This window comes from Hypanus sabinus, chromosome 11 (genome assembly GCF_030144855.1).
Source record: "Hypanus sabinus isolate sHypSab1 chromosome 11, sHypSab1.hap1, whole genome shotgun sequence".
In the NCBI taxonomy this organism is placed as follows: domain Eukaryota; kingdom Metazoa; phylum Chordata; class Chondrichthyes; order Myliobatiformes; family Dasyatidae; genus Hypanus; species Hypanus sabinus.
The window spans coordinates 58416818-58429158 of NC_082716.1; the positions used below are offsets into that span (position 1 = coordinate 58416818).

Consider the following 12341-nt stretch of genomic DNA (forward strand, 5'->3'; position numbering starts at 1 on the left):
GGAGAAGATCATGATATTATACAATAAAACAAAAACTCTGGCCATCCCCATTCAGGTTGGATGACAATCTTGACTACAGTACTTTTAAATATAGTACAGATTGAAAGATTTGAAGAAAACTCTTGCCAGAAGAGGTTTAGCAAACACATTAATTAAAGTGACGATTTAACTGTACTTGAATACATTCTGTACAGTGACAGTTCATGGATTGACATCTGGTCACACCTCAGAACATCCCTCACAAGTCCAACTGATGGAAGGTTCAGGAATTTGTCTAGTTCAGATTACTTCTTTCTTCTTAGTCCTTCATGCTGGATAATTAGATATTGGGAATCCTGGAGGCATCAGTTAACATCTCATGAGTTTCTACCTCTGCAACTGGCTCATACTGGCAAAGGGTGCATGCTCCAGCACACAAAATTGCAGTGTCCACTTTGCTTATACAGTATTTGTTGTCTTTCCAATATTTTTATTTAGATATAAGAATACAGAATACAAGAAATATATACATCAACACATTATACTAATTCATACAAATTCCTAACATTCAAGTATAGTAATTTTATTATTTAAAAAAATCTAACCCACTACTAAGACCAAAGCTGATTAGTAAAGAAAAAAAAGGAAAAAAATTATTAGTCATCATCTGTGCTTTAACAGCAAATCAAAGGTTTTGAAAATAATCCAGAAAAGGTCCCCAGAATGTTTGAAAGTCATGACTAGATTCAGAAATTGAACATCAAATCGTCTCTAACTTTAAACATTACATCACATCACGTAACCATTGGGTGTGAATGGGGGAGGCTGCATCTTTCCATTTAAGCGAGAGCGCCCTTCTGGCCATAAGAGAAATAAAAGCCAAAATGTGCAAGTCAGATGACTCCAAAATAATATCCTTTCCTCCAACAATACCAAATAAAGCGGTCAAAGGATTAGACTTAAAGTTTACTTTGAAAAGTATCGAGAAAGTTTGAAATACTTCTTTCCAATATTTTCCAAGACTCAGACATGTCCAAAACATATGAATGAGTGAAGCTTCTCCATTATTACATTTATCACAATACAGAGATGTATCTAAATAAAAACGAGACAACTTATTCTTGGTGATATGGGCCCTATGGACCACTTTAAACTGTAGAAGAGAATGGAGGGCACGTAACGATGAAGTGTTAACCAATTTAAAAATTTAATTCCAAGTTTCCTCAAAAATTGAAGTCTGTAAATCTTGTTCCCAAAGATTTTTAATTTTATTTAAAGGAACACTTCTCATTCCCAACAGCATATTATAAATATTAGATATAGATCCATTATAAAAAGGTTTCAAATTAAAAATTACATCTAGTGGATTCCTATCAGGACTTTTAGAAAATATACTTAATTTGAGACTGCAAAAAATCATATTTGTAGGTATCGAAAAAATGAGTTTTGGGTAAACTACATTTAGTTGACAGCTGTTCAAATGAAAAGAGACTTCCCTCTACAAACAAGTCCTGAAAGCATTTAGTACCTAATCTATCCCATTCTTTAAAAGCCACATCAATCATAGAGGGCTTAAAAAAATAATTAGAAAAAATGGGACTCAGAAGAGAAAATCTCAATAAGCCGAAGTATTTTCAGAATTGCATCCAAATTCTCATAGTGTGTTTAACTACCACATTATCAGTTAACTTACTCAGAGACAAAGGAAGTGAGGATCCAAGAAGAGAAATAATAGAAAATTTATTAACAGCGTTAGCTTCTTAAAAAAAAACCACATCGTGCAATCCTCACAATTAATGTAACATAACCAAAAAGTAAGATTTCTTATATTAACTGCCCAATAATAAAATTTAAAGTTTGGTAAGGCTAATCCTCCATTCTTTTTATCTTTCTGAAGATGAATTTTATTTAATCTGAGACGCTTATTCTTCCATATATAAGAAGATATAATAGAGTCAAGAGAATCAAAAAAAATTTAGGAATTAAAACCAGGCAATGCCTGGAAAAGTTATATAAATTTAGGTAATATATTCATTTTGGTAAAGTTAATTCGGCCAATCAGCCATAATGAAAGAGGCAACCAATTTGATAGTATCCTTTTTACGTGTTTCAACAGGGTAAGAAAATTTTATTTAAATTGTTCTGAATGTACCACAGCTCTGAGGGGCCGAAGGGGCGGGAGCAGCCCCCTCCTTCCGGAGAATCGCAAGAGCACTATTAATTCGGGTCTCGGACCCTGGAAAATGAGAGACAATGTAACGGTTTTGGCCATGGCTCTTAGAGACACCTGTGTGAAGGGCATGACCCTGCTACGTGACAGCTACCACAGATATGGACACCCTCGGGCAATGTGGGGGTGGGGATTGCATCACCCTACTTTGATGGACATCTACAACTCTGCAAGTCAAGATAAAAGGGGACTGCAGGAGGCGGTACCCCAGCGACGCTCAGTGCTCCCATGGTAGCTGGAAGCCATTCAAAAGCCACGTGCGCTCCGTAACTCCTTTGCCTGGGGAGCGGGTGGCTGAGAATACCGAGAAGGACTTCGAACTAATAACAGGGAAACAATGCTCCCCGGATTCAACGAAGTTGCTTCATCAAAGGCCCGGGCAAGTTTTTCCATTTCTCCACAATCTCTCTAAAACACGTGAAACCCAGCGATTCCCCAAAAAGACTGAAGCCTGCAGACTTCTGAGTGACTTTTATATTTCCAACGGACAATATATATTCCCCTAGACAACAGTCGAGATTATTTCTTAATGATGATTATTGCTATACCCGTGCTTTAGATTGAGTTTTGCTGATGTATATGATCTGAATGTTTGTATTAACCTTACTTTTGTGCCCCCCTTTATGAATAAAAACATTCAAAAATAGTGCCATCAGACTCCAACGGACCTCTCTATCTTTGCTGGTAAGTTATCCAGTTACGGGATACGTAACAAAATAAACACTTATTTAGTGATTAGTTACATCTAAGTAGGTAAATTGGTTTCTTACAATTTTAAAAGGCTAGAATTTGTTGGTATCAAATTATTCAAACAGAAAAGTTCACTCTTATGTAGGTTTAACTTATAACCAGAGAACTGGCTAAAACGGGAGAGTAAAGAAAGCGCATGGATTAACAAAGTCTGGACATTAGAAATAAATAGCAGCAGATCATCAGCATACTGCGAGACTTTGTGAATAGTGTCTCTCCTTAATATACCGGTGATATTATTAGGTTCTCGAAAGGCAATGGCTAAGGGTTCTAAGGCCAGATCAAAAAGCAAAGGGCACAATGGACAACCTTGGCTAGTGCCACACTGAAGCTTAAATGGTTTGGAATTATGAGAATTAGTGATAACTCTAGCGGAAGGAGCTAAATAAAGTAATTTAATCCATTGAATGAAAACTGATCCAAAATTGAATTTTTCTGAAGTTTTAAATAAATAATTCCATTCAACTCTGTCGAAAGCTTTCTCAGCATCTAGGGATACCACACATTCCGATATCATGTTAGAAGGACAATAAATAACATTTAATAACTGATGAATATTAAAGTGAGAGTATCAATTTTTGATAAATCCAGTTTGGTTATCGGAAATGACGGGTGGTAAAATATTTTCAATCCTACGGGCCAGAACTTTAGATAGGAACTTAGTATCAACATTAAGTAAAGAAATTAAACTATAAGAAGAGCATTCAATTGGATCCTTATTCTTTTTAAGAATAAACAAAATGGAAGCCTCATAAAAAGATTGAGGGAATTTGCCCAACTTGAATGAATCCAAAAAAACTGAACATAAATGAGGTATAAGCAGTGAGAAAAAGATTTTGTAAAACTCTCCAGAAAATACATCTGAACTCGGAGCTTTCCTCAAACATAATGAGCGCACAGCCTCAACAATTTCCTCAAAAGAAATAGGTTGTTCCAATAAATTTCTGTTGTCGGCAGAAATTGAAGGAAAGTTTAGTTGGTCTAAAAAAATGTTCATTACAGAGTTATTCTTAGAAGATTCAGAACTATAGAGTTTAGAATAAAATGCTCTAGAAGTATCATTTATTTCTAAATAATCAGTTGTCCTGTCACCATTAGCTTTGTATATTTCTTTAATGTGCTGTTTAGCTATAAAGGTTTTAATTTGATCAGCCAATAATTTACCTGTTTGATCTCCATGAATATAAAATTGACTTTTATCTTTCAGGAATTGGGTTTCAATTGGATAAGTTAAAAGGAGATCATATTTAGTTTTAGTTCCAACACGTCTTTTATCTAAGGCAGGTTCTGAAGCTAAGGCAAATTGTTTCAGCTGATTAGCTAAATCACTTCCCTCTTTATTAGCTTTTTTCTTCATACTTGCAGTATAAGAAATAATTTGTGCTCTAATATACACCTTAAAGGTATCCCATCTGATAAGACTAGAAGTCTCCTCTAACGTATTCTCTTTTAAAAAAAAGTAATTTGTCTCTCCGTAAACTTTAAAAAATCTTTATCAGATAACAAAGTTAAATTAAATCGCCAAAACCTATTTGCCTGAAGAAGACCAGGGAGATTTAAAGATAGGAGCACAGGAGAGTGATCTGAGACAGCAATCTCTTTATATTCACAGGATCGAACTGATGGAATTATTTGGCTATCAATAAAAAAAAAATCAATCCTGGAATATGTATGATGGACATGAGAGAAAAACGAATATTCCTTGTCCACTGGATGAAAAAAAACACCAAGCATCAACAATACCACATATCATTAAAAAAGATTTAATAAACACAGCTGATTTATTTGGTATCATTGGCTTAGAAGATGAATGATCTAAAACTGGATCTAAGCAACAATTAAAGTCTCCACCCAACACCAATGAGTACAAACTTACATCTGGCAAAAATGAAAAAAAAACAAAGAAACCTGGGTCATCTATATTCGGAGCATACACATTGGCAAATATCATTAGTTTGTTATTTAGTTTCCCTGATACTATAACAAAACACCCATTAGTATCAGAAATTACTTTATGTTGAACAAAGGGAACTTTATTATTTATAAGGATCGAAACCCCCTCTGGCTTTGGCTTGAAACAAAGAATGAAAATGAGATCCTCTCTATTGATTAAAAAGGCGTGAATTGTCACATGTACATGGGTTTCTTGAAGAAAAACAATTGGTACCTTAAGTTTTTTTAACGTAGGGAAAAATCTTATTTCTTTTCGGGGGTGATTTAGCCCTTTCACGTTAAAACTAAGTAAATTAATACTTTGATCCATTTTAAAACTATTTCTAAGAAAGGTTAAAAGTAGCAATCAGAGAAATGTATATTAACCCCAAATAATAAAGCTTGAGATATATTAGCCAAGCAACAAAATTGACTAGATCCCAAAATCAGTTTCAAGAAAAACAAACTCCCCATCCCACTCCTCCCAAAGACACAAAATCGGTCAAAGAACAACCGCTATCTATCCCCACTGAAAACATCCCCTTAGAAAGCCTGTTGGAACTGCTCCAAAGAATTCAAGATTATTTACTGTTCCAAGACTAAATAATAAACAGTGAAAAACAAGCTTAGACAGGTTTATCCAATAGAAAGACCAAATATTCATACGGAAAAATATTAAAGTCATTTTTTAATATATAGTATTTCTGTTTTTGCAAGATTTTTAATCTATTCAATATATGTATACAGTCATTTTTTTGAGTTTAAAAATTCTTGTGCCTGCTCCTTCGTATAAAACCATTTAAATGATCCATCTTCCATTGTGATTCTCAGTTGAGCCAGAGAATGAAGAGAAGCTGAAAATTTTGGCTGTATAGCTCTGCAATACCTTTTTTTTAAAAACTTAACTCGTTCTGCCATAACTTCCAATGAAAAATATTCAGCAATACGAATCTTCTGATCTTGGTAGTCAATCACACCTTTTCCACAGGCAACACGAATCAGACGATCCTTTATTTGAAATTCATGGAAACATATAATGACTGATCTTGGTTTTGATTTTGAAATCGACCCATAGATAGGCGATCTGTGAGCACGATCAATCAAAGGCAGAGACTTCATAAGGGAATAATTCCATCAAAAGGTTTGCAAAGAATTCTTTAGGATTATCTCCTTCCATTTGCTTTTTAAGTCCCAAGATTCGTAAGTTGTTTCTCCTACTTCTGTTTTCCAAATCAATAATCTTCTGTCTAAGTACTTCATTGGACTTGGATTGTTTTTCATAAAGCTTTTGCAAATCATCCATTTTCTCGTCCAGTATAGTAATAACCCCTTCATGTTTTTTTTTAATCTTCTTATCATGCTCGGTTAGAATTGCTTGAATATCTTCTAATTTCGCACCTATTTGTTTAATTCCAGCGCTGATTTGTTGTGAATCAGCCGACACTTCTTTTCTGAACTGTTGAAACTCCTCAATAAGCTTTTGAATTGAGCCCGTAATAGCTTCCAAAGCTGCTTTGGTAGTCATAGTAATATAATAACCTGTCTAACAGTAGTATTCCAAAAGGTTGGAGACAACAAATACTGTGTCAGGATTTGTCTGGAGGCTACTGATGGAGTAACAGATCTCTGCTGGTTCTCCGAACTCACTCACTTTTGTCTCCAACCTGAGATTGATTCTTAGCTTCCAGCCCATCTGATTGCCAAGCTCACAGCATTCAGTGACATTCAGAGTACAAATCTCATGGTTCTCTCCAAAACATGTTACAGTATTCTTGTACATAAGGTCACATTTGAGTTCATTGAGTGAGGAGTGCTTATGAGATCAACTCTGCATAGGAGGAGGAAAAAAATATCCAAATGTGCAGGATGTATTTTTAAATTGCCCAGTTGCTTTAAGTTCAATTATGATGTAGCAACACTATGAAGTACACCAGCCATTAACTAAAGTTTTACTCAATACGTACACAAACTATTAATAACTCTGAAGTTTTGTTTCATAGCACATTATGAATATAGAGATAAAGCAGCTGCAGAAACTATTTGCATGACTTTCCATGATTAAATGTTAATTATTTGTTTTTCAAGGGACAAAGCAAATACATTGATATGAAACGGCCATTGTACTAACACCTGGTATATTAAAAAAAAGCCACAAGGGGCTGCTCAGTTGTGGAACTTTTTTATGTTGGTGCAGGTGGTGAAACCAAAAATCTTGAATACTAATCTCACTTTAGGAGTAAATATATTGCTGCAATATGTTGAAATGGTGAGGCTTCGAAAAGGCACGGTTTCAAAATTGGTGCCAAATTGGTACTTTTAATTACTAAACAATCAATAACTTGAAGGAGAAACAACTGGCCAAACTTAGTTCTACAAAGTACATTCAAAATAATACAATATTTAAAAAAAAAACAGAAATCAAGCAGAATGTCACGTTAAGAAATATTACATAAATTATTTACGTCAAAAACAAAATTGGGGTTGGCCAGTTGTGTCAACGTGGATCAGCTCAATGGGCACTATCATGCCCATCCTACCCTTACACAAAAACCAATGACTAGACTCCACCAGTCATTTAGTCTAAACACTACGCGCATTGCTCTCTCACTCACCACAGCCAAACTACAGAGTGCGTAAATTAAAGACATCCATAATAAGAACACACGTTGGAAATAGACAGCGAACGGGGGAAGAGAAGGTCATTGTTTCAGGTGGACTCCTCATCGCCATGTTGACCACCACTTCACTCCGGACACGTCAACCGGCAGCAGGGGGTCCCGTTCCCTCCCCGTCAGCGGCAAATGGTCAGGATCCGAGACCGGCTGCAGGTGGGTGGGGCTGCACCTGGACCACCCCCCACCCACCGGCCGCTCCACCCGCCTCGCCCGCCTGCCCCGGGCACCGCACCGGTACCTGGCTGCCGCTGTCCGGGGGCAGGTGCTTCACCAGGATCTTTCTCCTGTTACTCAGTGCCCTGCGGGTTCTCTGCAGCCGCCGCTTAATTTCCTGAGGCGAAAGTACCGGTAGCACGCCTGTCATCGCCGCCGGATCCCGCCGCAGCAATGCGGACCGATAGTCCGACGGTGCCGCCGCCATTTTCCAGAGACAACCGTTGCAAATTGAACGGCCGCGAGCCCGAAGCTGCTTAAAATAGGGCGCGGGTAGCGCCGCCTGCCGCCCGAGTCCGGTACCGCAGGGCGCGGGTAGCGCCGCCCGTCGACCGAACCCGGTACCGCACTTAGCTGCCGCTTAAGATCCGCGGTGACAGTCAGGCGAAGATACTCCTGCAGCGTTGCTGGTTCAGGAATGCCGAAGCTCACATCCAGCGACGGTGGAGTAATGAGTTTTCAAGGTATAGTTACAATAGTGGATCAGGAGCAGAAAACATTCAGCTCCTCAATAACTCAATAAGAGTTTCTTCAGATGCAGAAAGCAACACACACAAAATGCTGGAAGAACTCGACAAGTCAGGGAGCTGCTGAGGAGAATGCACAATAGATGTTTCCGAGGACGTAGGAGCAGAATTGGGCTGTTCAACCCATCTCAAACCTATTCTCCTGCCATGTCCCTGTAGTCTTTACTTCTGGATGGCTATGGAATTAGGTGATCTACATTTCAATGTGTTGATGGAGATTGATGCAAGTTCCCTTCAAAATAGCTAGAAAACAATTAGAGGGCCATCTTTTCCAGCAAACTAGAAATGGACCCAATATAAAGTAAGGCAGGGTTTATGTCCGGATCACTCTTCTTCCATTTCCATTATAAAATTATACTTAGTTGTAGATCTCAGCCTTATTTTTTTAATCCCCTTTTTTTGCCATGCACTCAAAAAAAAGCAGAGAAAAATCAGGTCAATGTAGTGTTGAACAATTGTTTGATTAGAGGACATGGTAAAAAATTAAAAACCATTCCTAGCATTAACTGCTAGGTTCATACTTTCCAACAGAGGGCCTTGGATAGTAACTAGATAATGATATATTAATGGTACAGTATTTTATTTCCTTGTGTTAATAGTTCCAAATCATATCACCTCAAGACTGTGTGGTTTGTTACCACATTGCTTATTATTCAATTTACCAATTTGCAGAATATTAATATAATGTTTTAAAACTTTCATTACGAAACTGTAAAATAATAACAAGTAAATTTTTTAAAAACTTGCATTCAGATCAAGTTACTTAAAGCTTAGCAGGGTATACAAATTTAAGTGATTATCTAGAAATGCAAAATTCCCTGACAAATTAGTTGGTCTATTGACATCCAAGGTATCCCGTGATACATTTACCCTTAATAAAATTCACTTCCTCTAACTCTACAACCTTGAAATGGTTGTTCCCTCTGGCTTATGAATGCCCAATTACAACCATTCCAACAGGTGAGAGTGATTTCAGGTGCAGAGGCTCTAGGATCTGAAATTCTCTCCCTGAACTTCACATTTCTCTGTCCTCCTTCTCATCCTTATATGTAACCTTATTATTACATTCAATAACTCTGAAATTATGATGCTGGTCTTGGTAACAATGACTATCACTACCCAATGTGCATCTCCTGACCCACCAATGTGGTTGACTGTTAACTTAGGTTAGTTAACTTTATCTTGCCTAGATATTTTTTTAAAAAAGCACCATTTCATCCAGGATCTTAAACTATTTTCTAACACCAGATGTGAATTTGGAATTTTACATAAATTACTTCCACACAAAAATGTACTTTTCTCCCTTCATATTTCCGGTCATTAACACCCAACACTTATGCCCCATGTATTTTCCTTGTACAGCAAAACATGCAGGCCAAACCAAAGGGACAAAGCATCTGTGTTGTACCGGTCTGCACTGAGTTGGGATTAATTGTGGACCTGGGGATTACGATTATGTTTTACATGACAACGTGAAGCGAAATAACATAGTATACAGAATAGTGGAGCACATCTTTCAGTCTACAATATCTTTGGTGATCGTAATACTGATTTAAAATGCAAAATAAACTGCGCTATGCAACTATGCCATATTACCACCCTATTTACTTGTGTTGACACATCCAGAGAACTATGGACTTCCACACCAAAACCCTTCTTTCTAGCAGAGGTGGAGATAAATTTCGATAGCAGCCAAAGTCTGCAGACGACTCTCCAGAGTATGAGCAATCGATGAATGAGGTCAGAAAAGACCACATGTAGTAGTTGCAGCTGCTCTTTGAATTTCTGCATGTTTTCTTACAGTGAAGGTCTTGTCAACTGCTTGTTAATGGACAGAATTTGCATTAGAATTCAGAACCCAGAAATAACCATCTCTCTGCCAGACACCTGGAGACTTCTCTGTTGTTACCATAGCTGGATTTATTATCTTTCTTGGTAATTAGCTGATGGCTGCACACCACCACCCTCTGACAAGAGAAAACTGAGGAAACAGTTCACGATTTCTCACATCTTGGGAGACACATTTCAGTGAAGGCTTAAGTTCACCACCTCTCCTATCACCGGCAAAGCTTCAGGGCATCAGAAGTCACTTTGATCTCAAACTTGGCACAAAACTAGGGGCTGACAAAGCAGTAGTGATCCCTTGCTTCTGTGACATAGCCTACCTGCAGCAGGAACCTTTGAGCACTGGGGGGACATCACCAAAATGGTCTCTGCAAAATCCTTTGAGTTCTCTGCTGGACAAATGACCTACCTTCAGCATTCCCACCCAGGCCAATATCCCAGAAATGAAGTCCTTATTAAAAAGTTCAAAGTAAATTTTATTTTCAATGTACACGTTATTATGTACAACCCTGAGATTCATTTTCCTGTGGGCATTCTCAGCAGTTCTACAGAACAGTCACTATAACAGGATCAATGAGAGATCAACCAGAGTGCAAAAGCCAACAAACTGTGCAAATGCAAATATAAATAACGAGAACATGATTTTGATGAGATAAGTGAGATCGTTGGTTATGGGAATGCATGATCAACTCCAATTCCGCAAGTCTCACCATTCCCAAAACTAACCTCTTAAAATGGAAACAGTTTGCAGCTTTGCCACAGGAAGATACAACTAGGTGGACAGTGGAGATGTTTCCAGGATTTCTTTGAACATCTGCATCAATCCAGGAATCCCCGCGTCCACTCAGTGCAGAGAAAGTATTGGATCGAACTGAGAACCTTGAGACCCTAACTCAGAATGAGAAACAATGTTGCAATTGGGAAAAAAAGCATGCCAACTCACACCACTACCCACCACCTTGCCCATCACCTCCTGCCACACTGGCCTTAAAACCCACATAACTGAAGTGAAAGTTGACCCTGAGGGACTGTGCAAGGAGTTCAACATATAACAATGAAACACAGTTGTGCTTAAAAACTTCTCCCTGCCTTCTGCTGCAATGTTCAACTAATATTGACACTGAACCCATGAACACTACCTCACTTTTATTTCTGTTCTTGCACTTTTTTATTTAACTATTCAATATGCATATATTTACTGTAATTTACATGTACTTAATTTTCTCCTATATTATCGTGTATTGCATTGTACTGCTGCCGCTAAGTTAACAAATTCCACGACATATGCCAGTGATATTAAACCTGATTCTGATTCTAATATTTGGAGAGCCGTGGGGCACACTGCTCTGATATCTTGTGTTATCTTACCACACCCTAATGATAGCTTTGACCTCCTTTTTAAGTCAAAGTAGTTGCAGTGTTCTATATGAGATGAGGAAATAAACAAGCACAGATCAAGCATGAACTGTCTTGGAAAAATATACCTGGGATGAAATGATGTATTTTGAATGTAAGTACCTTGCATGGAAAGCGTGGGTGTCACAATGGAAATTTAATGTTCAGGGCAAGAGACCAGATTGTTTAACCATTGTATACTGTGAATAATCTGGATTTTGTGGTCTTAATCCAGCACTCGCCACTGACCACAAAGATCGCACATTTTGTGTGAATTTCATCTTTATGTCTGGAATCAGCTTGATGAAATCTCTGGCATCTAGGAACAGTGGTATTATAAAGCAGAATGAATAGCCAACCACAGTCAAGGACTTTCACAGATCCAGCAAATCTTGTAAACGCTTTAAAAAAACTGACTTTGTACACATTTTAAAGCACAGAAATAATTCGTACACAATGTAAAAATATCAAGCAATTAAAAATGACTTTACATACATTTGAAATACTCATCTGCAGATATTCCAGAAATACAGGATGAGTTTTCATGGCACAGAATGGCTGTTAATGCTAATTTACTACGTGTGTGTCATTAAAATCTCATTAACATCTCATGAAATAAAGGAGAATACTTTCAGATTACTCCCAGATCTGCCAAGGGAGAGAATTCCTGGAGTTCTCATGTTTACTGATTTCAGAAGGTTGAGTAGGGAATCAATGTCATGAGTTTTTCAGTTCATATTCAACAACTCTGCAAATTGAGTCTTTCTTCTAATGGCATCAATATCCTACTGTTGT

The 12341-nt window shown here is 37.5% G+C and overlaps 1 protein-coding gene across 15 annotated transcripts in view; it reads right to left on the reverse strand.

Annotated features, from left to right (window-relative positions):
* raver2 (ribonucleoprotein, PTB-binding 2) overlaps positions 1-12084 on the reverse strand; it is a 205901-nt gene extending 193817 nt beyond the window's left edge. For 4 of the 15 annotated variants that reach the window (XM_059984396.1, XM_059984393.1, XM_059984401.1 and 1 more), the window contains exon 1: positions 7805-12080. In XM_059984396.1, the coding sequence (XP_059840379.1) occupies positions 7805-7987 (183 nt within the window). In that variant the 5' untranslated portion in view covers positions 7988-12080. The other 11 variants (XM_059984395.1, XM_059984397.1, XM_059984399.1 and 8 more) reach the window with 8 other exon arrangements.
* Between the last annotated feature and the right edge of the window lie 257 nt (positions 12085-12341).